The sequence below is a fragment of the Tyto alba genome, unplaced genomic scaffold, assembly GCF_018691265.1.
Source record: "Tyto alba isolate M040663 unplaced genomic scaffold, T.alba_DEE_v4.0 Super-Scaffold_39, whole genome shotgun sequence".
Taxonomy (NCBI): Eukaryota; Metazoa; Chordata; class Aves; order Strigiformes; family Tytonidae; genus Tyto; species Tyto alba.
In genome coordinates, this window is record NW_024881314.1 from 7377305 (window position 1) to 7405166 (window position 27862).

A 27862-nucleotide genomic window follows, 5' to 3' on the forward strand; every position below is an offset into this window, starting at 1 on the left:
ATTTTCTACCTCCCAGCAGTGATATGAAGAGAGCCCTCATGGCAGTACTTGAATATCCATGCTTGATCTAAGCTGTCTCTTGCCATCTGGGAGCTGGAGAAATGGAGCTGGAGCAGTGCTGCAAGCAAAACGCTTCTTCCAAGGACACCTGGGTTTGCTCTGCTTGTTTCCTTTGCAGCAAGTGCTTTTCCTCTGCCCTGCCTTTCTCAGCTGTGTCCTGCAGCAGCATCCAGTAATAAATGGGTCACAGCTGCTATCTCCTGGATATTTATTCTTACAGGTCTCAGTGTCTAGAGACCTTGAGAACCAGCGGTGGGGAAGGTAGCTGCCTCGGTGGCAGGTGTACGGAGCAGAGGGGGCTGATTTCACAGTGCATCAATCAGAAAGGTTTGGGGTGCTTGCTCTGGGCTCCTAGGGTGAGCTAGGGGAAAGGAAGGGAAGCTGATGGAAGTTCACCTTGCTGGTGTAAAGCCATCACCTTGTTAAAATAAATTGCTTAAACTGTAGCATTGTTATGTTCCAGGTTGTCCCAGCTTACAGTCAGGATGCAGCAGGACTGAGGCACTATTAGCATGTCACCCTGCATATCCTAAAAGAAGTTATTCATGGTAAGACCTTCTTGCCAAAGATATTGCATTATATTCCTTACCACAAATACTCTGACGTGTTTTATTATGATACTGATATAGAGATAGAAACAAGTGTACAAAAAAGGCAGCTGCTACTTCTGTGTGTAGATGCAGTTATGAAAGCCTTCAAAATAGGGAAAAGCTTCTTCAGGGTCCAGAATACTACACCATTTCTGTATGTACAAGCACCTGAGATTTGAGCCATTGCTGTGGCAGAAGATGTATTAATACTGCATTAAGCATAAATATCAGTAGCCCTAACTGTTTGTTACAGGTGCCTCTGAAATACAGCTTTGCTTGGCTAAAAGCCTGGTCTCAGGGGCTGATTGGAGTCTTCTCATGCCTCTCATCTAGTCAGCTTCCAAAAAGTAAGGTCAGTTAAGTTGCTGCTTTGCTCTGAAGTGGTTGGAGAAGGACATGAGCCAAGTTTGTTTAAAATAAATGGTGTCTGAATGTGGGATGGGAAGGCAATTCTCAGCTGTTTTTATTACGAAACTAATAAGGTTGAAATTGGCACACAGCCTTGTTAACATGGCATAAATCCTGCCTCCTTCATCCTGGTCCATTCTTCTTCTGTGGGCTTGTCAATAAATTCTTTTGATTGCTCACTTGTCATATGCCTATGACAGATAAACTAGCTCTTTTGGAGTTTTCCCACACCCCTTGTGCTTCCTAATGTGAAGAGAACTTCAGATAATAACTGGCTTTGTGAATAAGAGGTTTTTCCTGACCTAGCAGGAGGAGAAGCAGCTGAGTGTGGTGTTGTGAAAACGGAATATAAACTTGTTGTACTGGTGACCTAAGAGCTGGAGTTCAGCTTCTGGTGTGTGATTTTTCTTGCTTTCCTGGTAACTGATAGCATTTTGAGTAAAAGAATCATCAGCCAGAACTCAAGCCTCCCTGCTGCAAGGGCTGGGTAGGAGAGTCAGCCTTTGGTACAGTAGTGAAGCAACTGTAAGACCATGTATTGAAGCAACTAACTTTAAAGGATTAGCTTGTCTCTTTTCACAGAAAAATCAATAGTGCGGGGGACTGAAATGTGTTTTCTGCACAGAGCTGTCTGTTCACTTCACAACAATAAGTGTTTTTTTTCCTTAAGTGGAGCTTGGGTTACACTGTTATTCGGATGCTGAGCTTTTCCAAAGGGCCCATCCTTCCCCTCTGCCACCTCCATCTGACAGGCAAAGGCCGTGCGGAAGGGAAGGGTGCTGTGCTGCTGGTTGTGTGCCTGGCCAGGTGTGCTGCAGGTTCTACCAGCCTGTAAGAGAAGCAAAGTGGCTGATGTGATGGGCAGAGGCTGTTGGTGAACTCAGATGCCCTTGGCTTCCCCACAGAAGAATGTCCTGCACACTTCAGTGCTTGGTTTGGCTTATGTGATGATGGATGGTGGGCATGAACCTTGGGAGCAAGCCAGCTAAACAAGGTGGGCAAAGAAGTGGCCCTAGATATATCTTCATTTGCTTTTGTGCACTTCCTGCACTTATGAACTCGCCAGTGGTGTTTACTGGGCTCAGACTACAGCCTCTGCTGCTCAGCAGAGCCACCCCGGCAAGGCTGAGAGGCCATGCTGCTGCTCTTCCTAAATAAACCTGTCCTTTGGAGTAAGCTCACTTGGGCAGCGAGGCACCAAAGCTGACACTTTTCTCTCTTGATATTGGAAACCAGTCTCTCCCGAACAGGGCAGGTGTCAGAACAGATATCTGTTTGTGATCACCCACTCGCTACACAGAGTTGTAAACGTTTAAAAGGGCCTTTTAAAATTTATTTCTTGGACTAGACTGTTCCAGTAGACTCACAGATCTTTCATTTTTGGAACACTTGTAGGAATAAATGCATTTCCCCTGTGCGGTGTTATTTTGTGCAGTGGTAGTGACAGCATCCTAGAAACGAGAGCTGGAGAAGACCTGTTAAGTCAGCTAAGCACTCCCTTGGGAGATGCAATACAAGCATTTTTCTCAACAGCTTATTTTCCAGTATTTTGTTCGGTTTTTTAATACCAGTTTTGGTTTTAAACCTTGCAGCCTGCCTGATTTGCACCAGCATTTTCATTGAGTAAGACAGCAGTCTGGATCTCTCCTCCCCTGAAATTATCATTAATTCCTTAATATACAGGTAGAAAACACCAGGGCTTCAAAACTGTGTAGTTATGCCGCTCTGAACATTACCAGAGGCTGTGGAGGAAAGAGCTCTGCACAGATTGGTATCTCCTTATACACCTAAATAAGTCTGCAACTTCTTAACATCCTCCTAAATGACGTTTTATGTCTGGGTGAGATCACTGATGCTCTTGTCCAAAAATGTGGATTTTTGGACTACATCAGCAAATCCCACACATGGCTCATGCTTCTGTAAGCAGGACTATAAATACAAATAATGCAGCTGGGATTTATCTTGTAAGTTGAAGTCGCTGTAATGCTCTCAGGCAGAGCTGATCTCTGAAGCCTGTTGCACCAGTTTGGTGTGCACTGTACGGAGAAGGCAAAGGAGGAGGCAGAGAGCAAGCCAGCTCCTCGCTAGCCCCAGGCACAAGGCTTTATCTCTTGCTTTTGTGCTGCTGCAAAGTAGTGACCAAGTGTGGGACATTTCCTTTCCCTTCAGGCAACTCCTGCCAGACACAGTGAACAGGATAATGCTGTCGCTGAAACTGCATCCTCCAGACAGCTGAAGCTGAGAAGTTTGTAGAGGAAAAAGTAAAGAGGAAAAATAATGGCTTAGTGATGGAGGCACTGCTTGTGTTGTGGCAGACAAGGGGTTAGTGGCCATCAGTCATCCTTGCTGAACCCAAGTATCTCCTAAACCTGGCAATTTGTAGCTTGATATGTTTGCAGGGCCCTCTGAGCATCCATGTCACTGTGGTCCATGTCCCCCTCCCTTTATGCTGTGTAACTCAGGGGCTTTTGTAGTCAATATAAATATTGTTATGGTTGCATGTACTCTGCCAGGAGAGGCTATGAATATGCAGGAGTTTTGGGCAGTGAATGTGGATAATGATCACACCTTCACACTTTGTTGAACGGAACTGGTTAATCTTTTGTACCATGCTAATAAATTGGGGAGGTGGGGGATGACTCCTCAAAGTTACACAGTGTCAGGAAGGAGGAAGGCTCCTGTTTCATAGCCTGTGAGACATCAAAGCAAGCTGCTGTGGGGAGGATCTGCAACTCCTCTGCTGTCCTTCCAAGTACCACAAACCAACCATTCAGCTCTCCTGCATCTATCCACTTTACTGCTTTCCTCCCATTTGTTCAGATGCAATTAGGAAATGCAGAATAGGGGGAACCAGGGGTCAAGGTAGTGGTAAAGTGATTACAAGATGCTGCAAATGGCTGTGCCATAAATACTCCAGTGATGAAAAATCAGATGCCAGTCACCTCGAGGTTATTGCTGGCCTCTATTTTTCTCTTGTTGTGAAAAATGATAATGGAAGTGTATTTACCCTGGAGAGTGCAAGCTTGCCACTGGCTGTGATCTTGCACATCCCAGGTGTGCCAGGGACTGCAATCCTTGCACCAGATGACTTTCTGAAAACACTTTGTGCCTGGATTTCTTCACTTTAAGAGGAAGAACTGGTTTTCCAGGGTGTTCTTTCCAAAGTGGAAAGTTCTTGGTGCTCAGAGATGGACCAGCTCCAGAAACAGACTGTAGCCCTGAGTCAAGATGGGGAGAGGAGAGCAGCACCCCCCAGTACTGCCCCGCTGTCCTTGTGTTGCTTCTGCCTTGACCTCCCAGAGCTGCACGTCGAGGCTGCTCAGTTGCTGGCTGGTCCTTGGTGTGTTGGATGCCCAGCAAGATCATAGCTTGCAAGGACACCAGTTGGGACAAGTACACTTGCTTGCTGGATGGGCAGTCAAAATCAAAAGCTGATGCTCGACTAGAGGCTTTAAAAAATCTCAGTCATATTCAGATCCACTAAAGTCAGTAGCTTTGGGGATATAGGCGCTTCTTTCCATCTCTCACAGAAGGTCTTCCAGTTTGGAAGAAGTGCTGGCAGCGCTGTGGCACAGGAACCATGAGAGGCACCCATGGGTGCGGGTAGCTGAAATGCCACTTCACTGGCAAAAACTGGCCTGGCAGCAGCTGAGGTCTTGGTTCTAAGGTACTGGGGAAGAGGGTGGGTGAGGGCTCCTTTGTGCCAGCAATATGCTTCGTGTGAGTTATGACTGTAAACCTCTGCCAGGTGTCCAGAGTGCGGCACGTTAATTACCAGAGCTGCTGTGGCAGCAGATGCCTGCTGTACTGAAAGCATAACTGCCCTTGTTGCTTTATCTATAAATATTCCTTGTGGGATGTCTGGTGGTTGCATCCTCCCTCCATTGTGACTTCCTGATTCTACAGGGGGAACTGAAGGTGAAAAATCCCTCTTACCTCTTGACTTCTTTGAGCAATCCTTGTTCTGTGGCCAGTTTATCTCTTTTTAAACTAACTTTAAGAGCTTCATAATAGCTTGTCTGCTAATAACTTGCTGCCTATCAGCACGGCCACTGCTGCAGCCCTGCCTCCAGCCTTGAAAGGCTGGGGATCTTCAGCTTTTTTTTTTTTTTAATTAGCTCTCTAAAAAGTTCCTTCCTGAACAATCAGACTTCTTTCATGTATTTATATTTGTACTGTCCACTGCAAGGGGTAAAGCTTTACCAACGAAAGCTTGGATCCCTGCCCTCACTGATGTGCCATCTGGCTCTCTAGCTTGAGATATGAGCTCATGCAGGAGAGAAATGTGGCCTTGTCACCGTAGTGAAGGGGAGGAGAGATGGCAGAGAAGGCACTATGTTGCACTCAAGACCCTTTTCCTTTGACGTATTTTAGCTGAAAAGCACTGAAGCCCTGGCATGAGCCTGCTGCTGGGTAGCATAGCAGTTGCCACAACTTGAAGTGGGTGTAGAGGAGCTACCAGAGGCTACAGGTAGGTGTTAATGGAGCTCCAAGTAGCTCTGGAATGTTATAAAGCTCTGCTTTCTTTATCTAGGAGTCCCAAATGGGAGTGGGGAAAGCACCTTGCATTTAATATTTCTCTCCAAAGTCAGCCCTAAAAATTCCCTGAGGATGTGACTAAGAACACCAATTCGTAAGAAACTACTCTACTGAAGACAATAGGTCTGGTTGAAGCTGCCATCCAGGGATAAAATCTCTGACCTGTGTCAACACTGGTAAATCAAGTTTTCTTCTTGTTTGTTTGGGGTTTTTTTTGTTTGTTTGTTTGTGTTTTTTTTTTTTTTCCTAGATGTCTTTTTAGGCACACTCTAGAGGAGAGGACCTGAGGTGAGAACAGAGCAGTCAGTCCCTGATTCTCCTAACATCTTGTTTGATCTCTATACTTGTGCAGTCTTGTTTTGTTGGATTGTTTTGTCTGTCCCTTCTAGTGCTCATCTGGGTTGTGAAATAGCTCTGAGTTCATGGATGTCTTGCAGAAGCAGAATGGGTGTCAGAATTGCCACTCCTGACAGTGTGTATGAAATGTCTGCTTTTTCCTACTGTGCTCAAAGAGACTTTCCTTGTATCTGAGCACTGAATCAAAGCTTCCTCAGGAAGGTCCTTGTTCAGTAGAGCTAGTGTCTTCCAGTCAGTGTCTTTCTTTGCTGTGGGAATGCTGCACACCCATAGTCCTGTATAAAGCACTGAACTCTTAGCTTTCCAGCCAAGGTGTCAAAGTCTGCCAAGGAGAGTGATCCATTTTGTTAAACCAGAAATTTTCTTTTTAAATGTCAGCTTGCTCCCTGTTAGAGTAAGGATATTTTCTGTACTCCGTCTTCTGAGAGAGTGGTACTATTGCTCAGCAGTTGTAAAATCTAAACAGCAGTATCTGCAGAGGTGAAGTTGATACTATCCTAAAGCAAAGTTTGTCTGAGAAGTTGACACCACTTCTATCAAGGGGAAACAAGAGCCTCTAAGGAAGGATTTGGTTTGGGGTGAGTTCTGGTTTTGAATGAGGGTGAGGAAGTGAGAGGAAGGGTGGCTGGGACCAAAGAAAGATATTTAAGGGGAGAGCACTACAGCACTTCTTTACCATCCTCATATTAAAACTGAGGGATCCTTGCCCTGATATCTGAGACTTACTAACTTCACATTGGTATGATAGTCCTGTGCCACACAAATGCATTTATTCAAAAACTCTCAAACTCTTTTAGCTCTGCTGCTGGTGTATTTGCTGCATTTAACAAGATTAATCTTCATGGTTTCACTTTGCTTAGGTCAATACCCTGCTTCTACTTGACCTGTCTGAAAGTTTCCAGGCTCTGAATCAACAAGAAACAGTAGCTACTGGTTTTTAATTCACTACTCGGCAAGCACCAAAGACAGATGCAATTCTTACAGATGAGTTTGCGGAGCATGAAAACAAGCAAGTTCTGATGACAGTTATGAATGAAGCTGGTTTTCAGATGGTCCTCTTGCAAATGTATGCAGGCACTAGCCATAATGCTGTAACTACTGCATCTAATAAGTGAATCAGCTACGTTTGGGATGCTAATTGTGCTTCCTGAGCTGTATTGGCTTTTTCAATAAAATCCACATGCTGGGAAGCAGATGAAAGCTATTGAACTGTACTGGTTCAGTGATAGATGGATCATTCAGGTCAATAAAGAACCTGTTTGGTCAATATAGCCTTCTGGCTTGAAGCATGTTTGTACGCTCTGAAAGACTCTTGGCATTAGCTGGCCATCACTTCGTGGTTGAGGGCTCTCTTGGTGGTCCTCTTGGCTGAAACTAAGCTGATAAAACCAGCCAGATGTCCTATTAACACTTGATCTTTTGCTTTTTTTAAAATAAGCCAATAAACAAGGTTATGTAACCAAGTTTTAACATAAGAGCTTTAATAAAGCATACTTTTAGAAATATATAAATATATATAAAAAATATTCCAGGCAGTGGTAAGCCCTAGCTCATTTCCCCTGTGGCAAGAAGACTGGAGTTGACCAGCCCGCTTTTCACTTTGAAATACTAAGAGCTGACAGGTACAGCGGCTGGGAAAGTGGTGTCAGCCGAGCTGCTGCCTTGGAGCAGCTCCCAAACCTTGGTGCCTGCACCGCTGTGGCTTGGCTTGGTGGGAGGAACGGATCTGAAGACTCTCCCAGGGGTTGTGTGTGCTGGTGTGCTGCTTGCTACTCGCCTGCAGGGAAGAGTGTAATTCAGGGTGACAAGCTGCTGTTCTTTCCTCTACACTATCTGGCTTCTAATTTTTTGACTGGAAATGTCAATAAGAGCAAGAAAACCACTGTTTTTTCAGTCACTAATGTGCTGGATCTTCATGTTGTTTTTCAGCATGAGAAAGGAAGGAAAAATAAAGAATTTTGTCTGTTGCATTTATTTGCTGTGTTGGGGGGTTCTACACACCCTCTGCAACGAGCCTGGCAACTGTCTGGCCTTTCCCTTTTAGTGGAGGAGCTTGGAGAGAAATTAAGGAATCGCTCTTAATAGCCAGTCCTGTGCAAAAACACAGTAAAAGTTTCTCTCTGCCTTCTGAATATAAACATCATTTAATAGATCTGATCTTCCTTCTTAGCCAAAGGGAGGATTCCCTTACCTTGTTTAAGTTTAGCAACGAATCAGCGATGTACACCTGCTTGTTTCTAATAGGAAAACACTTCACTAGTAGAAAAATCTCTTATCAAAGTAGACTATGCTCATTTTGTCTTGGGTTAATTTGCTGATGCTTAGGGAGAGGGTGATAAACTCTTAGAACATCTCAGCTAGCTCAAGAGGTGAACTGGAAAACTTAGGAGAGCTTTTTAATGTGCCAGAGCTCGGCATATTTGATTTCTGGCAGGGCTGACTAGTGCAGTTTTTTATGTAGGTTTCAGATTGTTTGAATTACATGTGTAATGAAGCACTTTGTAAATTATATCCCTCTGGGGGAGACTTGAGCTTGGAAAACATCGGGTGGAAAGTTTGGGTGTATGTCTGAGGTGCTTATTTGGGCTTACTTTTTCCTTAGGGAGAAGTTATAAAACTAATTAATAGGTCGGAAGAGCATCTAGGTGTCTGGCATAGTGAGGTGGAGAAAGTAGACATCTTCCTTCTAAGCATCATGGGCTCTTCTCGTCCTTTTGTGTTTTTAAATAGGCTCCGTGGCCTTGGGACTCTTCTGAGGGTTGATGGTGAGGTTAGCTCTAATCGGTGGAGTGAGACCTTGCCCCTTGTGTCCTGGCTATTGGTGAGGAACTGGCCCTCTTTCCTGACCTGTGCTCAGTCCTGTAGAGCTTTACCCAGTTTCACTTCAAAGTGATGCTAATCTGGCTGTTTAATGGCCTCTTCTGCCCTGCCTTTCTCCTCTCAAGCAGTCCAGTGTGTGCTGTGGCTCCCCTTCCTAAAAGTGGTTGGCACAAATCCTTGCAAAGCAGGGCAACCTCATCTCATTGCAGGCCTTAGCATTGCTTGTATTGATCCGTGGATATCTATCTTTGATCACTAATGGGCATCAAGTGCAAAAGGTAATACATTTCAGTGCACTTGAATTCATCTCTCACTTGGTTTCTTTGGACCAGCTCCAGGATCTTGTTAAGAACAGAAGACACTGGTCATCTTAAAGGATGGGAGGGGAATCTGACCATTCAGGCACAACAGCTTGTATCTCTTCCCCATGAGTTGAGCAGTAAATCCCACAGAGGAGGAAGAGAGTTGAAAGAGTCACTCAATGGATTTAGTTGTTTAAGATGCCTTGAGCACTGGAGAATAACTGCAGAGCGTAACATCCAGAATTCTTTCTGCTTTATTAGCAGATGCTGGAGAACATGTAGGAGACCCAGGTTCTTCCAGCACCTAATGATGCTTTTGCTGCTTTTCAGCAACTGAGCCCCAAATCCACCTTAACGCAGCTCTTTCCTCAGTGCCTAAGACAAATCTACATTTCAGACCCAGCTGCTTCAGTGCTCAGTGATCTTGTGTCAATCCTTGCCACGGTTGGAGGTTCTGCTTTGCCAATTGGTTCTGGTGCATTCTGATTTGCAGAAGACACCTGTTCTTTAATTATCACTGTCCTTCATCTGTCTCTTTTTGTTTCAGCTCTTTCTGATGCATGAGATATTAATATGATTTGAAGTGAGTCTGTGTTGAACAGTGTGTGTGTGTTGGGAGAGGTGGTTGAAAGAGATTAGTCACAAATTCAAGAATAATTTCCAGTAAGAAGGTTAGTGACTGGTTTGCTCTGGGTCCTTGACCTATGTCACTCTTTAGTCTAAATATTTTTTTAGTCCTCTGGGGTTTGTGCACTTAGGCTAGGATGGAGTGGCAGTCTGGAGATGGGCAGGAGAGTGGAGTTAAGCTACTGATTAGAAGAAATTAATAAGGGGGAGAAGAGTAAAAAACCTTCTAACTGTCTGGCTTGCTTTTGTGTTAAAACTGGAAGTGTCTTAACTGGTTTAGCTCTTAGTCTTGCCAGTTATGCCAGTGGTGTTTTATTCTGCATGATTTCAGTGTTTCCTCTAAGGATCATCAGTTGCTTCACAAATCTGGATTCTATGCATGCTTTCCGTCCCTTTTTTTTTTTTTTTTTTTTTTCCAGCAGAAAAAAAACAAGACTTGGTGTAAACGATGGCCTCAGATCAGAATATGTCTTCACTGAGCGATGTGTGAAACCAAGGGTTCTCTCCTCTGGTCCTCTTCTGGGTTTACTTGGGTTGTCTGAGAATACTTGTGATGCAAGGCATTTCCAATTTGCCTTGCAGATATTCTGAACTGTCTTAAAAAAGGTTTCTTGGGGTTGTACTAGTCTTAAAATAGCTTGGATTCTGTCTTTCACTGACTCTGTTGGAGTTGACAGAGACCTTGAGGCTCCACAGCCTGCCCTTTTGAGTCCTAATTCTTCCCTTCTGGTGACACCTTTCTTCAGAACTGCTTTAAGAAGTCATGGAAAAGAGCAATATGTAAATATTAAAGTTGAGTATTTGTCCTGAGCATCCTAAAGGGATTTTAAACAAATCTGTACTGTGTGTGCTGTGGCTTTCTAGATACCGCTTGCTTACGGCTTTTGGACCTGTTGGTATATCTCTAGCCAATGCCATCCCATGGATGACAGGCAGGGCTCTCTTCTGTAACACCCGTTTTGTCTCCCTGTCACAAGTAGCTTTTCTCAGTTCACATTCAGAACTCAGGCAAGGTCTGTCTCTCTGCAGTAAAGCCTCTTCTCTTCTCTCTGGAGTAGGAAAGGCTCGAGTGCTGCTCCGTGCCCCTGCAGAGGCAATGGTGCTGCACAGGACACCGCTCCTCTGGGCACAGCCTTGTGTGCCCTAGGAGACAGCTGGAGGAAACTTGCCTGGGAAGCTGTGTTGTCCTGATTTCCAGCTCTGCTGGATATGTTTGCAACCCAGCTGAAAGAGGTGCAACAGACTGGTACAGCATCATACCCCAGTTTAATTCATCAAGCAACACTGGTCTCTTAATATACGTCTAAGAGGGCAGTAAAGAAAGATCCATCTTCATCGATAGTACCTTTAATTTCCACACTGAATGAAGTTCATCCTTATGAGTATCTCTGATTATTATTTTTTCCTCACTTTGCACAGGTTTTCAGCTTCCGAGTCACTAGCTTAACTGTTATGCTATAGTTTCCTGCTATAAAACAAGCAACTTAAAGCGTGGGAAAAAATGTTCTGGGCAGACCTGGCTCCATTGCTGTTGAGCCTGGGACACCCCGAAGCTGTCCTATCAATGTTAATGTGAGCACACTGAGCATGTACTTGGACAAAGAGGCCAGAGTTTAATATTTAATGTTCCATAAGGCTGCATTGAGAGCTTTTACTGAAATGTATCAGTAGAGGAGTGCTGTAGCAGTGATAGCAAGCGGCTGAGATCCAAGAGAATCCTGTGCGCTACTTCTGCCTGAGGCATGTTCTCTGATACCAAGCATCTTGCTTGACCCTCAATGTCTCAGCCAACTTAGCTATAAAATTCAGCAACAAAGCAAGATGCACGACAGACAGACATGTCTGGAGGTGAACTTTCCAGGCAAGCTTTACTTTACTGATAATTTAATCTTACTAGCAGAATTTCTGGTTTTTAACCTAATGTGTGTTTTTATTGTTCTTCCAGGCAGCATTCACTCTCCTCCTGGGTCCTTTCACCTTCTTCAATGTGCAGAAGACCAAATATCTTCAAATCATGACGTCTCTCATGAGATGGATAGGTAAGTCTTGGCCACCTCTTTTACCATAGATAGAACCCAAGTCATGCTACCAACGCATCTCTTTGGAAAGATGCTCTTGTTCAGAAGCAAGTGCTTGTCAAAGCAACCTCTTTGAGGAGGCGATTGTCCAGGCCTGATAAATCTTTGAGGAAAAGGATTTTTTTTTCTAGGATGAAATTTCTGATTAAAACAAAACAAATTGTTCTCAATCAGATGCGAGCTGATAGATGAAGCTTTAATCTGGTTTGTGTGAGGGGCAGAAGGGATTTAGAAGTCTCCTATGTGGGGGCTAACCATGATACCCACCAGTTGGTGTTCAGCAATAAATTTCTTATTCTTTCAGCATATGTACAACAGACTTTAAACAATCTTTGTTTTGATCTGAGAACAAAAGGCACTTCTGTCAGACTTTCCACCCTTAGTTGTATCATCTGTTTGCATTCTTTTTCCTTTAGTGTAGGATCTGCTACATCGGAAACCCCCAAACCAATGTATGTTGTTCTTGGGAAGCCCCACTCTCGTAAGTTCTCTCGAAAATCTTACTGCCAAGAACTGGGAAGACAGAGAATTCCATTAAGGGAAACAAGCCATCTCTATTTTTGTGGCCTTTTTCAGTGCCTCTGTCATCCAAAGATGCAGCTGCCTTGCATCTGGCTGTGTGTACGTGCCCTTAAAGGCTGAGAGGGGTGTTTGTGTTATGGAGGCTTATGCTGAGGTTTGTCTTGTTTTGTGTAACCTAGACACAGTAACTGATATGCAGGGCTAAAAGAGAGAATGTTACAGCACCGGCAGCATTTCTGCAGGTTAACCCTGGTTCATGGGTCCAGACCGTTCAAGCACTGAATTAGCTCTGTTTATACCTATCACTGACCTGGAGTAGGAAGAAAAGCTGCTTCTCAGACTGTATCCCACCACACACATACGCTTGACCTGACTTCAGCTGGGTATTGCCTCTTTTCTGTGAGTTCAAAGTGTGATCCTGTTTGGAAGTAGCTGGCAGTCACTGCAGAGGAGCAAAGATCCTCTGTTCTGGAGGACATCTGAGATGGGGTTAAGCAGTTGTCACCCAGGAAAATGAGGTTGGATTTTAAGCCCTCAAGTCTCAGATGTTGAACAGCTCAAGTTGACAAATTCTGACCTCAGATGGTGTGAAAATTCTGAATGTCTGTTTTTCCCTTTTGTTGTCTGAGCACATGAAAGGTTTGAAAGCCCCCATCTTCTTCAGAAAAAGAGGTTATCTCGTTAAGGGGTATTAAACGAAGTGGGGTTTGGGGGGTTTGTTTTGTTTTGGGTGGTGGGTTTTTTGTTTTGTTTTTTGAAAAAATAGTAATCTCTGCTCAGGTCACTGGCCTGTTTCCAATCAGCCTGCCTCCTCTTTCCTGGTAAAGACATCAGTCAGACTTCATCCTATCTCTGTGACAACATGACACCTGCCTGATTTGCTACTGGTTTACCTTTAGCCAGCTCCTTCCAGTATGAGGATTGCTAAACCTTGGTGTAAAGGTAGAACTGATTCACTTTTTCATCGCTTGATGGAAAGGGACAAAGACAGTGTTTGGAGAAGTGTAGGGGAAATTCATGCTTTAGCCTGATTGATTCCTGCATCAGCACGCTGGGGAACAGCTGCCCCAGATAATGATATTTAATGACCCTGACAGCACCTCAGTGGCTACTTAGAGCAACGGATTCCGTATGTGTACAATGAGGGATAGATTTATTAGGAAAGACAATTTATCAAACAGCCATGTGATGCAGGGAACAGAGAAAAGCTCTTGCTGCAGACTCCAGGGTAAGGATGGACCCCATACTGCTGAGATTCTTCCATGGCTTCTCCCATGTCCTCACATCAGTGCTGTCCCCTCTTCCAAAAGCAGGTCTGCGAGTTAAACATGGGTTAATCTTTTGTTGGTGCTTAGAGAGCTTAGATCCTAAAGAATGGTCTTGGCTGGTGTTTTGTGGTCTCCTAAACTCTTCCTGCCTGAATGCCAATGGTCAGATGTGGATTCTCTGTCCTGCTATAATCTGTGCCTTTTTTTCATCTCCCTTTAGTTGATTTTAGCCATGTGGTGCTGAAGGTGGTTCTTCTGCAAAGAGCTCTGAGCAGCAGAGCTGAACACTGGAGCTGCCAGCCTCCCTGTTTGTTGTGCTGGGTAAAAAATTCCCACATGGACAGAGGCTTATTCAGCTTACCTGTGCCCACTGGCCTGGTGTGCATGGGAAGCTGACCCATGCTTTGCATCATAATTTGAAAAAATCAAGCCTACTTGAGCTGGGAGGTCAGTACAGGCTTTGCAACACACCTACTGCGGGTGCCACCATACACCCATTTCCACCCTTTTCCCCAGCCTGGTGAAAAGCCCCTGGATTTCAGAGCAGCAGTGGCTGAGGTAAACCTGCACTGCCCCAGGTGTACTGGTGATTCAGATGACAGTGGCTGAGAGGGTGGTTCTTGGCAGCAGTGAGAGCTAGCTGTGTGTGAAGGTCACTTCTGCTGGTGTTTGTAACAGTGTCAGCCTTGCCTTTGAAAGTTGCTTTCCCTCTTTCTCCTGATCTAAGTGATAATCAAATGTCACTAGCCTTTTTCAAGAGCCTCGTGCTCATTGCAAACAGCACATCAGCTAACAAAGCCTAGGGTGATCTCTCTTCACACCTCATGGACAAAAAAAAAAATTCATCCTGTCTCTGAAAAATACAGTCTTAGAAACACTGAGATCTGAACTGGAAATTAAAAATGGATCAGTTCGAAGAATGTGGAGATGTGGCAGGGATCAGCCTTTCATCTAGCTGTGTTTTAACTCGCAGGGCAAGGGACTAGCCAGGACAGGCACCCCTGAAGTCTCTCTAAAAGGAGAAAGTTGAAGGAGGAGCTTCCAAGCCTAAGTGCTGTGCTGCTAGAGAGCCGAGACAGATGGGCTCTTGCTGTCAGGGCCTGCTGAACACAGAGAGCTCATCTGGAAACACGGCTGGCATGGCGAGGCAGTTCCCTGTCAGGACTGATAGGAGCACAGAGGGTGGATCTGTGTCTCCAGGTGGAGTGGGGCTGATGGCAGAGAGGGCTTCCAGAGGCATCGAGCTGTTGGCAGTCTTCTGAAGAGTAACAGCTTACACACTTGGCTGCAAAACTGATTGTCACCTAGCATGGGTGAGTGCCAGTGGTTAAATTCAGTACAGCAGTTGGTGCTTGAACTGCTGGCCTTATCTGTGCTTAGAGATCTCTGTTCTCTCAGAGCTGGCAGGTGTGTAAGGGTTTGCCTACACAAGCTCTTGTCCCTTTCCCAACTGTAAAATCTCCTCAGGCTGCTTTGCCAGCCTTCTGCTTGTGCCTGAAGTGCCTTGGGAGACTGAGCACAAGCACCCTAAGGGGCCTGACAGGGAGCCTGTCTGCTCTGCTTTCCTGGAGATAGGGCTAGTTGGGAAAAATCACTTGTTTTAAATCCTGGTAATAGTGCTTACCGTGAATTGAGTTAGGGATAAAACCTTGCTGGCTCACCCAGCTCTTGAGCAATGCTATTCAGATCAGAGACAGGGCCCAGACTGGTTGACTGGGTAAGTACAAATCATCCCCTTAGGGTGAGGAGGGTTCCTTCCCCAAACTAGTTCCTTCCTTTCTTCCTTTCAGCTCCCTTCCACCTCATCCTTGCAAAAGTCAAGTTCTGTTATTAGCCCGTCATTTACCAGTTTTGGAACCTGTTTCCAGGTCTCTTACACAGTTCTTGGAACAGGGTGTCTCCTGTAGAAGGCTAAACCAACTAAGCCATCAGTAAATTAGAGCTGTTGGTATTTTCAGTTCTGCTGTTTGGACTTCAGGCTATTTTTTTCCTGGAGGCTTTAAATCTGTGGTGGCAATAGATTGCTCCCTAAAGAGACTTGAATATCTAGCTGGTTTATTTTCCCCTCCTTTCTCCAGTCCTGATCAAGTGCATGGTGTTAGGGGCGAGTTTCTGGAGGGCACTGCACCACAAAAGGGACTGAGCCAGGCAAGTCTGATGCACTTCTCAAAGCAGAGGGGACACAGCTCGCTGGGGCACAGCCCTGCCTCTTTATTATTGGATAATATGGGATAATAACTGTGTAGCAGCATCATGGGAAAGGATATGGATTAGGAAAGATAACAAAAGGCCAGGGCTTGGTGGGGCTCAGCAGCAAACATTGGGCTATTGTGTATTAAGCAGCTAACCCGATTAATTGCAGCCTGTTACAGCCTGAGATGCCCAGCTCTATAGGTGAGGGCTGTTGGCTTTAAAAACATTGGTAGCATGATTATCGCTGCTGTTATTGAATAGTCTCTGGAAAATGTCCCCAGACAGCTCCCATGTGGGACGTTTGCTCTGTGTGCTGTTCTTGATGCTGTATTGTAGTTATTAGAAAATATTGTATTTTAATAAAGAGACATTTTATAGAGGAATAAACTTCTGGGTTTCGTTGCTGCAGGCTCAGTTCTCTCTCCCTGTAGCACAGTCATATCATACCACATCTATTCAAGTAACTGCAGCCCTCAAGACAAAGCATTCCCAGCCCTGCCCAAACTATGATCTCACAATTATATGCCCAGAAATAAAATCTCTCCTCTGCCTCTTTCCCCTGGCCAGTAAGATGGAGAGGAAAAAGGAGAAGAATAGCCAGGAGGTTTGTGTTAAGCTCTTTTTACCTCTGTCCTGTCCCCTTCCAGGATACTTGGTAGAAGGCTTCTCAGGAAGAAACTAGGAAAGGGCTCTCCAGAGCATGCTGGTGAGGCAGACTTTTCCATATCTACTAATTTCTCTGACTCTCTCCACCAGAACCCTGCTCTTTACAGGACTCCTCAGCACGTCTCTGCAGAGAACTTGTCTCAGACCGTCTCACTCTGAGCAGGTTTCAGCTGGTGCAGTGACTGTCGCTGCCATCCTTAGCAGGCTTAACCAGCCATGCTAGAGTTGATTCAGTGCAGAAACCTGGAGTCACTCTATGTCCTTTCAGCTGCAGAGACTGAGAATTATTGAGGAGGCTGATATAGGAGCTGGTGACAATTATCTGAAGTTCTGTATTTCCAGTCTCCTGCAGAGAGGTTTGTCTGCCAGTGTCTGTGTTCCTCAAGGTGGCCTGTTTTCCGCGTCAGAAATGGAGCTTGCTGCAAACACCTTAAGGAGGGACCAGTTTAATCGCTGCCCATTTCTTTTCACAGAGCGGAGCATGTGAGAGGGAGTAGCAAGGAAAAGGGAATTGAACTGTAAATCAGGACACTGTTGCATGTTCGTTTGGACAGGCTTCTTCAACAACTTACTTCATGTTCTTGCATCCCTTTTGGAGCAGAGAAAGCTGCTGCCAGAGCCCAGGGTAAATAATTCAGTAAGAGAAGTGAATATATTTATGAAGAGTTAGTTAAAAGGCTGTGCTTCTGTCATGGCTGCTTTCAGAGCTGTCAGCTGAGGAGCTCGTTTCAGTGCTGTTTGTGGGGGGCAGTGGGGTGAAGCAGTGCCTGTGTGAGTGAAAGAGCCTTGTTAGCTTCGGATGCGGATGGAGAGTGACATGCGGTGCTGGACGGCACCACTGAGATCCTGCCTGAGGAGCTGACGTTCCTGAAAAGAGCACTTTATCCAGGCAGAAGGAGATGAACTGATGGGTCTGAGAGCTGGAGGAGGGGAGCTGGAAATGTAAGGACATATTCATCCCTGCAAAAGGGTCCTGATGATGGTGCCCACACAGGTTTTCAGAGTGGGTGTGTGGCATGCAAAGCTGCTCTCTGTTGTGTGTGTGTTGTTGGAACAAAATGATAAAAAACTTTGAGTAGTGCCCAAAAGCCGGATGGGGAAGGTGTGGCTAAGGCTGTAGAGTACCTAGATTTCATGAGACATGGGTGCTCTGCACCCAGTGCTTTCCAAAGCATGCACAACCCTAGCTCAGGCTCATGGGGACACCAAAGTGTGTGTTATTCCCTTTTCACAGAAGAGTAAATTCCCATATGGAGAGAGAAGTGACTGTCAAAGCTAATAGACCAAGTCAGCAGCAGTGCTCAGAGCTAAGTCCTGGTTGCAGAGGCTTTATGGTGCTTCTGCCAAAGGTGACCAGAGGAGAGAGGACAATAAACTACACGGGTAATTTTCCACCAGAAGCAAACAAGCCTTATTGGCTGCTCTTTCCTTCCCATATGTTGAGATAAAGCATCCGTGATAAACACCAGAGTGCAGAGCCATTTTTCTCCCCGTGAACTGTTGCTGGTGTGCAGATGTCTGTGGAGACCAGCTGATAGGGGCTGAGAGGGGGCAGCTCCGCTGGTTTCACAGCAGGAGTTGTTACCACAGTACCGGAGGCTACTTGTAAATCTTGGTTATTGCCTAGCAAACCCTACCCTAGAAGATTAAGAAAAGTGAGGAAATTTTGCCTTTACAGCAGAGAAGCCCTGCTGAACTGCTTTTGACAGTCAAAAAGTCCTGGTGGTACTTTTTAATAAAGTTTCCCATTGTAAACGAAACCGGCTCTGCCTGGCCCAAGGCCAGGGCAGCAGTAGTGTCTGAGGCAGTTGGAGCAGGAGCTGGTCAAACCTGGCAGAGTGGGTGAGATGGCAGGGGGAGTGGAGGTGCCCCAGAGGCTTTTTCTTGCCTTCCTGGTAAGCTGGATCACACTTTTGTGATCTTAACGTGCCCAACATTGTGGCTGGTTCCCCTGCTGCACGAGCAACCTGCCCCTGCCATGCAGGCTCTGCCTTAGGCTGTGGGGCGGGGAGGGTAACACTGTCCCTGCAAGTCCCTGCTCTCCCTTAGAGAAAGGAGCCACACTGATGTCCCACAAATCTTGCTTGTACCTTTCTTCTGGGCAGTAATTTTCTTCCTCTTCTTTTGACACCTCTCTCCAGAGAATTGCTGTCTTCTATGAACATACCCATCTTTCCTCCCCACAGTCTCTGCACTCATAAATTCTTCATCTTCCTAGAGACAGTGTTTTAGGCTCTGTCATTGCCAAATCTGATCTTTAACTACTCCAGCTCCCACATCTGATGGAGCAAACCTGGTTTTCATGTTACCTCTTTACTGTCATTTCATGTAGAAAACTCCTCTGAAGGCTGGAGAAATTTATCAGTTGCTGCTCTGGAGTTTACAGAGAGCTGGAAGTCGTGAACAAATGACAGGATATAGCTTCTACAGGAAAAACTAGGTAATTGAGTTTATAACTGAGTTATAAATTTAAGAATCAATGTCTTCATTTCAGATACTTTCTTCTGCCAGCATGGTGAACTCCAGCCATGCTTTAATACTTCAAATGCCACAGCATCCATAATGCCTGGCAGTTCCAGAGTTGCAGTGGGCTCTTAAACTTGCCCAAAACACTGATGGGAGGCACCAGCATCCTAGAATGGCATCAGTAGTGAGGCAGACAACACAAGTGTTGGGTAGGGATGCAGAAGGTAGAACTGTCTTGACATGATGCTGTGCTGTTCAGTAAGTACAGAGCAGATGTTCTTGCTTTTATGCCCTTTCTCCTGAAAGAACTGCCTAACAAACTAAATGAGATCTGTTCCTCTGAGTGGTCTGCTGTGTTTTGGCTTGATGGAAGACCAGGATCAAGGTTAAGGTGGGGAGAGATCTTCCTCCTTCTAGAGAGAATGGGCTCAGGCAGCTCATGAAAACATCCTGCTCTTGGAATCCATCATGCCACCTAATGTATAAAAAGGGAAGCAAGTGGCATGCATTGTGAAAGGGTGATTCATTATCATTATTTCCTGGCATATTGATTCTCCGCTTCGACAAGAAAGCTCTGTCACACCATCAGCCAGCAGTGACGGATGGCCCTGCCGCAAATGTGTCAGCAGCGCAACGTGGTGCCTGCTTAAACAAATGGCTGTGGGTGGGGGAGCAGCCAGGCATGGGCTGCTCCGTGGGTGCAGGGTGGTGTGGCTGCACGCCACTGCCTCTCTGGATCCCTGGGAGGGGTGGCAGGCAGGTACGGCAGTGCTCTCACCAGGCTTTCCTCGTGGAAGGAGGAATGAGAGTAGGGACAGAGTTGGAGATGTGACTTGAGCTGTGGTGAACGCAAGTGCAAGTGGTTGTCACGTAACCTTTGTTCTGTTTTTCTCCCCCAGTAAAGCTTTTGCTCATCCCTAGTTTAAGGCTCTCTGCCCCCATGCTTTCTAGAGCCACTAAAACCATCCTTGTTTTAACTGAGAGCAATGCTTTGAAGGTTGAAGTTCACTGTTGAACCTGGGAGGCGACATCTGTCTTTGGCCCTCCCTCCTGAGATCACAGAGAGGTTATTCAGTGCCACAGTTCTGCAGAACCTCACTATGGAGTTTGCTTCCCCCTTGCCAAGCCACCTCTTCCTGAATTACATGGCAGAGCATCTCTCTCCTCCCTGCTTCCCAGTATGGCTCAGTTCAGGATCTTCTCTATTATTTTCCACACACCAGCAGAGAGACAGAAGTGGGGCACCAGGTGAAACATCTCAAAAACATAGTGTCTTGCAACGGATGGTTAAGCCAGGAACTCGTTCTGAACATCAGTTCTTCCAGGAACCTACCGTGGTGGGGGAAAAAAACATGTTTTAGCCTTGGATGATGACTTTTTCTGCAGTAGCCTTTGTGCAGAGAGATGAAGCTTATGTACAAAACAGCATTTTTCATTTACAAAGGTGTTTGCTCTGACTCTGCAAAACAATCCTTAAACTTAGAATGGCTAAATTATCTTCACTGCTTCTCTGCAGCTCTGTTATACTTCTATCAAAGTTCACAAAAATGTATGTTTTAATATCCCCAGACTCTCTTATTTCCCAAAGTGTTCTTATTTGTATGTGTGCTCATCCGTATTCATCCTTCTAACACATGCAAGAACAATAGCAGAGCTGCCCTATCTCTGAATCAACGTCTCCTGAGTTGAGCAGGACAGGCAGCAGTAGCTGTCTGCAAGGTCTGCTTTGCCTGAGAAGAGACAGTGTTTGCTCCTCAGAGTGAGAGGAGGCATCTGTAGGGGAGGCAGCTGGGCAGTTGTGATGAGATTCATCACTTCTCCTTTACGGCATACCCCCTCTTTATTTTTTTCCACAGCCTCACTTACATCCTTCAGTAAAAATGATGCTCAAACATCTAGAGGAGAGATGAGACAAGTATCCTCTGTGCCTTGCTGACTGCCAAGCCTGTCTGTAGTGTGGGGGTTTGGAGTGGGTCTGACACTGCTGGAAAATCAGGACAAGCAAAACCCTCGATTGCATTTTAAGCACTTGTCTAAAACAAGGCTTAAAACAAAGTTTTCATGTAACCTACTAACAACCCATGGTAGCATCACTGTCCACCTCACTTTGTGGCTCAGGGTGCTGTTGGTCGTGGTATCTGGAGGTGTTTCATCCCTGGAGCATGTTGCTTATATTCTGTGTCCTGTGTGTAGAGGAACAGATCAAGGGGTTTTTTTATGAACCCATGTTTGACTTCACCAGGGTCCTTGTGGTGGAGGAACGCTGTTGGACAGTTGATGTGGCAACTGTAGGTGACTTGAAACAGTGTAGTGTGCCTTCAGCCTGCTGTCTTCAGTAGAGGAGGATGTGAGCAGGAGCTTTGTGTGTGCCTGAGGAACCTGTGCTGCCTCTTGTCTGCTCAAAGCTGCCTGTCAGTCGGAGTCTGTCATCTGCTTTTCATCTTGATTTATCATCCAGCATAACTAGGTTTGAGTTTCATTTTTGGGCTTGCCTCCTCCTAGGGACAGACAGATAAATCTGGCATGCAAATGTTTTAGCTCTCTGGTTCCGGGAGTGAGACTCTTCTGCTGCAGGGAGTGAGAAGAAACACAACTGTTGGGGCAGGGCTGCTCTTGTCTTCTTGGGCTGGAATTGGGAGGTTTCCAGTTTTCCCAGCACCACCTCTCTCAAGGCTCATGCATCCGCAGAGCACCAGTGCTGGGACAGGGAGAGAACAGCTTGCCTTGTTGAAAACAGTAGTAGTTTAAATCTTAGTATTGGATCATCACTCCTTGTAACTTTAATACGTTTAATTTCTGAAATAAATATTTCAGGAAAAACAAAGGCTATGAATTCTAGCTGCTTAAGCCAAAGACTTCTATCCATCATTTAGGGAATCCACAGGGGTTCTGTTCCTTCACTGCTCCCTGCCAGAAAAGCACATGTTGGGGCAGAGGAGAGCCTGTGGGTCTATAACTGAAGAGATGCTCTGAGGGGGGGGATGCCCACCTGGGAGTTCCCCTTAACTGGTCCCATTAGCGCCAGTGCAGAAAGCGAGGCTTTGAGCTAATGGTGAGAGTGAGTTTGGGGGATGGAAATAGGTCACTCCTTACACTGCTGAGCAGAGCAGGTGGAGATTTACTGTCTAGTGTGTAGGGAAAGAGGTATGAGACCCCTGCAGTTACATCTAGCCCAGGAACAGGACCAGCTCAGGATTGGGCCGCAGAGGCTGAGCACGCAAGTGAGGAGGAAAGGAACGGTCTCTCTATTTCCAGAGCTGCCTAACCTGGTTTGTCTTATTGCTCAGGGCACCTTCTCCTCTTCCTTGTAGCCTGTGCAGCCCCAGGGAGTGCAGCCAATGTCACATCACCTGAACACAGATCTTTCTGGCTATCTTGCTGCAGCAGATACTGCTGGCAAGCGTCTCCCCTCCGGGGAGCAAGGGCGGAGGCACAACAACCGTACCTGTGTTCACAGTGCCCTTCGCTTGCTGGCTTGAGTGAAGGCGAGGGGAATTGCACACCCCCAGAGCAATGAGCTGTTGCTTTCCCTATCCCTCTGTGACTGCTCTTGGGGAAGTAAATAGAGCCTGGCACATCCAGAGTGGCCTGGCCCTCCTGGTGCCGTGAAGGAACGGATCCACTGTCATCAGTCCAGTGTTCCTGGAGAGCTGTTAGGCTTACCTTGTCACTGGCAAACAGTTGGAAGCAAGAGGTTTCCTGAGGCAGCACGAGATGAAATGCAGTGTGTGGCTTGGTAAGCGTTCAGCACAAAGCTGGTGTTTGCCACAGGAAGAAAAGGAGGATTTCTGTGAGAGGAAAAACCGGGTTTCAGAGTGCTGGCGGTGCGCGGGAGACAGCGTTCAGTTGAGGTTAATCTGGGCTTGCTGGGAACAGAAGAGGCAGCATTCAGGAACTGGTCTGTAACTATCGTTCTTGGTCTTGTCGCTGGCAGGGTTTCCCTCCTCCAGCCACCTGTGTGAGGCGGAGCAGTGCCGGGCACAGAGCAAGCCCATGTCCTTGTCACCCCACTGTGAGCCTGCCCAGCTCACAGCGCCAGTGGCCAGCCTGCTGTGGGCTTGGGCACACGACTGTGCACTGCTCTGTTAATTCCTCTGTATTTATATTTATGACATTCAAAGTTGTCCATAGGAGTAATCTCAGCATTTTGTGGTTTGGTTTGGTTTTTTTTTTTTTAATTACCTGATAACTCACAGCTCTGCTCTGATGCCTCAAACCAGTGCAGGAGACAGTTCTGTTCAAGCCACAGTGGTCCATTTATTGCCAGTACCAGACTGTAAATATTGCTGCTTGCTGTCCTGCCAGGCAGGTTTTTTTCCCCTGTTACTTGTTAACTCCAGAAGCTGATGATCATCTTTCCCAGGTTGATGTGATTTCTGTGACACCAGAATTCGTTTTCTGCTGGCTTTATGTGCCATGCTAGGAATAACAGTCTAGCAGTAACTGCTTCTGGCTCAGATTTCCACCGCAGAGTAAATAAGGGCATTAGCCCAATCTCCTCAATTCATTTTTGTCCATAGCACGTTGGTTTTTGTGATAAGCTTTGTAAAATGTTGTTAGGCTTTTCCCTGACATAAGTGAAGGGTAGACGAGCAGACTTTATGCCTAGAAGTGATAAATTTTATTAGCAGTCTTTCAGTGCTGCTTTAGTCCCTTCCAGACTGGCTTCTCCACCCTGGGATTAACTACAGACAGCCTGTTCCTCCTGCCCTGGAAATGGCTGGCTGGTTCTTGCTCTATCATGCTTAACAGATCACAGGGACAGGAAAGCTTGGTAGTAGCTGCTGCTCCCGTGCATCTGCCTGGGTATGGAGGTGAGGTCTTGGAAACATTGCTCCAGTTCCGAATGTGTAGGAATAATACTGGGGTTGACTGCAGCCAGGTTTAATCTTTTCTTCCTTTAGAGGTCAGAGCTCAAACATCTCTAAGCCATTTTTAAATGGTGGTAATTAGCCAAGGTGCATGGCAGAAGCATCCATACACTGTGTGCTCAGCCAGCCGTGGTAGCGTTTGGCTTCTGAAGGGCCCAGAGCAAGCGTTTGCTGTCGGGGGTGGGAGGGTGAGTCCCTGCAGGAAGGAGACTGGAGGGAGATGCCTGCCAAAGGCTGTCCAGAGCCCACTCCCCTGTCTGCTGACTAGCACTGAGAGCAAGTCGGGATTAATTCCCATGCACCTTGCTTTTGCTGTACCACCTTCTCCAGAGATAAGGAGATGCTCCTGTGGAACAGAAGAGAGTGAGCTGGTGCCAAGACTGCTGGTGCTGATGGGAGGAGGGTCGTAAGGAGTGCAGACCTGGCCTTGACCTGAAACCTTCTCTTTCTCCAGCTTTCATCCTCATGATTATTCTGGCCCTTATCCGCATCAGCAGAGGCCAAGCTGAAGGTCACCCATCCATGGCCCAGCTGTCGGGCATCCGCAATCTCTTTGGGGTGTGCGTCTACTCCTTCATGTGCCAGCACTCCCTGCCGTCCCTCATCACACCCATCTCCAAGAAGAAGCATGTCAACAAGCTCGTGCTGCTCGATTACATCCTGATCCTGGCTTTCTACAGCCTCCTGTCCTTCACTGCCATTTACTGCTTCCGCAATGACACCCTCATGGACATGTACACGCTCAACTTCACCAACTGCAAGATCATCAACGTTGCCTTCATTCGTTACTTCCTGGGCCTCTTCCCTGTCTTCACCATCAGCACCAACTTCCCCATCATCGCAGTGACCCTGCGCAACAACTGGAAGACCCTTTTCCACAGAGAAGGGGGGACCTACCCGTGGGTGGTGGATAGGATTGTCTTTCCTGCCATCACACTGATTCCCCCAGTCCTGGTGGCCTTTTGCACCCACGATCTGGAGTCCTTGGTGGGGATCACGGGAGCCTATGCTGGGAACGGGATCCAGTATCTCATTCCAGCTTTCCTCGCGTACTGCAGTCGGAAGGACACTCAGCTGGTCTTCGGCAGCGGGACTGTTAACAAGCACCTCTCGCCTTTCCGGCACACCTTCTGGATTGTGTTCGTGCTTATATGGGGCTTTTCTTGCTTTGTGTTTGTGACTGCAAACATCGTCCTGAGCGAGTCAAAACTCTGATGTGGGGGCAGCAGCATGCTCCCTCCTGGGTTCCAGAGACTTCAGCATTTCAGCTCCCCCTCTGGGACTGTGGAGCGGGGGAGAGTCAACATGAAGGGAATTTTCCAGGCCATTGGCTTGGTGGCACAGGTTCAACCTGGGCACAGACTTTCTTCACTCCACTTTGGGTGTGGATGGAGTGGACTCAGCCTTGTTACAGTCCTGGTTCTCAAACCCTCTATACAAAGCCATGGGGCTGAGCCCTTGGCAGCCTGCACGATTACCCAGTGTCCAGCCATTTCTGCCTTCAGCTCTGTTGGAGCATCACTTTGTCTGTCCCTACAGTGGCTCTCTGTGTGCTGCGGGTCTCAGCACACAGGAGAGCAGACAGCCTTGGCTGCTCACTATGCTAATCGGCTAAATGTCCCTTCTCCCAAAGGCAGGGATGTGCTGTGCAGAATCCGGCAGGACTTTGAGATAACTGTGTCTCTTCTTTCTGCTGAGACCCCTTCAAACTAACCTCCTGGGCCAGTTGAGGGAGGATATTAGAGTGGGATTGGACCTAATTCAGAAGAAAATAATTTTGTGCTCTTTTTTTTTTTTTTTTTTTTTTTTTTTTTTTTTTTTTTTTCCTAGCGGCATTAACCTGTTTGTGCACCATGGGTTGCCTGGGATCTTTCACTTAGAGCTGGATTTCTCCAGCCCAGGAGTTTACATTCACACTTCTCATCCTGTGCTGTGGCAGCCCCAGCCAGCCAGAGCAATGCCCCTACATACGCAGGGATACAGCTCTTTGCCCTGGGAAAGGAAACTGCAGTTGTGCTTCCCTTGGCTCCTGCACGCAGCTGGCAGAACCCTTCTCCCTTCCCACCTTCGCACGGGGCTGGTACAGCCAGCCAGCCCCTGACTCCAGCGGTCAGGATTCCTGTCGGCTGGGGAGGTGCTAATTACCCAGTCGGGACACGCGGGAGGCCCGCAAGGGGTCTGGCTGTGCACACTGATGCGTTTCCAGCCTCCTGCGCTGGGTAATGAGCCTTGAAACAAGGTGGGTGTTAACTCGAGGGTATGGGCTGGTGCCAGGAGGAAGCAGCGGTGCCCTGGCTCAGCCCTGCCTGCCTGCCAGAGCAGAGCTCCCAAGTGCTACAGGGGAGCAAAAACTGAAATCCTGCTGGAACTGGGCTTGAATTCCCCTCCCACCGCCTTCTCTTTCTGCACAGGGTTATGATGGGCTTTGGGCTGGGCCTGCTACCGTGGGCAGCCAGGGCTCTAGGTGAGTCTTTGCTTCTGGTGGTCACTGTAATACAGTGACAAACAGCACTGGGTTCTGTGCTCTGAGGCCCTTGGGCAAAGGTCATGGGTTTTCTTAACAAAAGGGAGAAATTTAAAAGTTTCCACCTGAAATATTTTAAACCCCCTTATTAAAGCAAGTTCAAAGCCAGGTGCATGTCACTTCTGTTAGATCCTCTTGCCCTCTGCACTTGCTGCAGTATTAAGTGTCACCGCTCACTAAAGCAAGCTTTGAACTGCAGCTCTTTTTAATCAAGCTCTGTTTTCAAGTAGGACTTTCTGGTTTCCATATGACCTGAAGTGTTCCTCCTGGGGGAATGTGCAAGTACCTGGAGCTGTATAAAAACACTTCATGGCTTTTAAAGCAAAACCCTGCACCTCTCAAGCCTGAGCACCACCAGTGTGTCCTTGCCGAGCTGCTTGGAGAGCATCCAGGGAGGGACTGTTTGCCTCCTCCAGCTTGATCCTAAAGAGGCATTGGCAGCCCTCGCCCATGAGTTCAAACATCCCCAAGTGCTCTGGGGAAGCTGAGGAGGGGGGCAGGTAGCTGGTGTTGGGTGTCTCATTTAGAAAAAGGTGGGTTGAAGGGCAAATTCGTGGGGCAGCGGAGCTGGGAGCCACCTGCGAGGCAGCTGGGAGCTGGGCAGAGCCAGAGGGAGGAATTTAATGCTGATGAACTGAGCCTTGGGAAGCTGGAGGGGCAGTGGGGGCTGCTCTTGTGCACAAGTGCCCAGGTGGGGATTTAGGGAAGGGGCTGAGGCCTTTCCTGGTGCGCTGTCTGCCCCAGGCTGCCTGTGTTTTGCAAGGCACTTGGCTCAGCCTCCATCCCTCCCAGCCTCTTGCCTTCACATGTCATTGCCAGCCACTGAACAGGGCTGTTCTCTGGTATTTCATCTCCTCTCCTCCATCCTTCCCCTTTAGGGCTGCCCTTGGTCTCCCTCCCTCCCTTCCTGCCCCTACGTCAGGCAGGATGTCCTTGCCCATGCCTTGCCTGGGGTGGGAGCAGGGGGCCCAGCCTGAAACACCCTCTCCTGCCATCTGGTACATTTAAAGATGTGCCTTCTTGTCCCTGGCCAGGGTGGCCACCTCCTCCTCGGCACGTTGTGTGGCAGCGACTTCTAAGAGCTGCTTCCATCCAGGTTTGGGAGGCAGTGGCACGATGAGGGCTCACGTCCTGGCCCCAGCCTTTGCTGGGGTACCTTACCAAGAAGGACTCTGGTCCCCATGGAGCACAAGTGCTTCTTAAATAAATAACCACCAATTCCCAGACACCCGCTGTCCTTGCACAGCACCAAAACAAATTTAACCGAAAGAAACTCTACAGTAGAGAGAACATTTCTCATCTAACGCATGACAGCAATGCCTTAAAAATTACTGGAGAAAGTGGGAAGGGGATGGCTCAGCAGAGCCAGCGCTGGCTGGGGAGATGCTGGGTGACCCGGGCTCGGTGCGGGGCAGGAGCTCCCTCCTCTCACCCCTCACAAATGTGTCTATTTTTATTTGGCCGTTATCAACACTAACAATTCATTATTACAGATTCTCACACGATGCTTGTCCTGACTGTAACTAGTTTTCCAAAAATGGGATTAAAACCAATAAAATGCACATTATACA

The 27862-nt window shown here is 47.0% G+C and overlaps 1 protein-coding gene across 6 annotated transcripts in view; it reads left to right on the forward strand.

Annotated features, from left to right (window-relative positions):
• TMEM104 (transmembrane protein 104) overlaps positions 1 to 27862 on the forward strand; it is a 44903-nt gene extending 17041 nt beyond the window's left edge. For all 6 annotated transcript variants that reach the window (XM_042802402.1, XM_033002352.2, XM_042802401.1 and 3 more), the window contains exons 9-10: positions 11649 to 11742; positions 24222 to 27862. In XM_042802402.1, coding sequence (XP_042658336.1) covers positions 11649 to 11742; positions 24222 to 24982 — 855 coding nt within the window. In that variant the 3' untranslated portion in view covers positions 24983 to 27862. The remainder of the gene's footprint in view (positions 1 to 11648; positions 11743 to 24221) is intronic.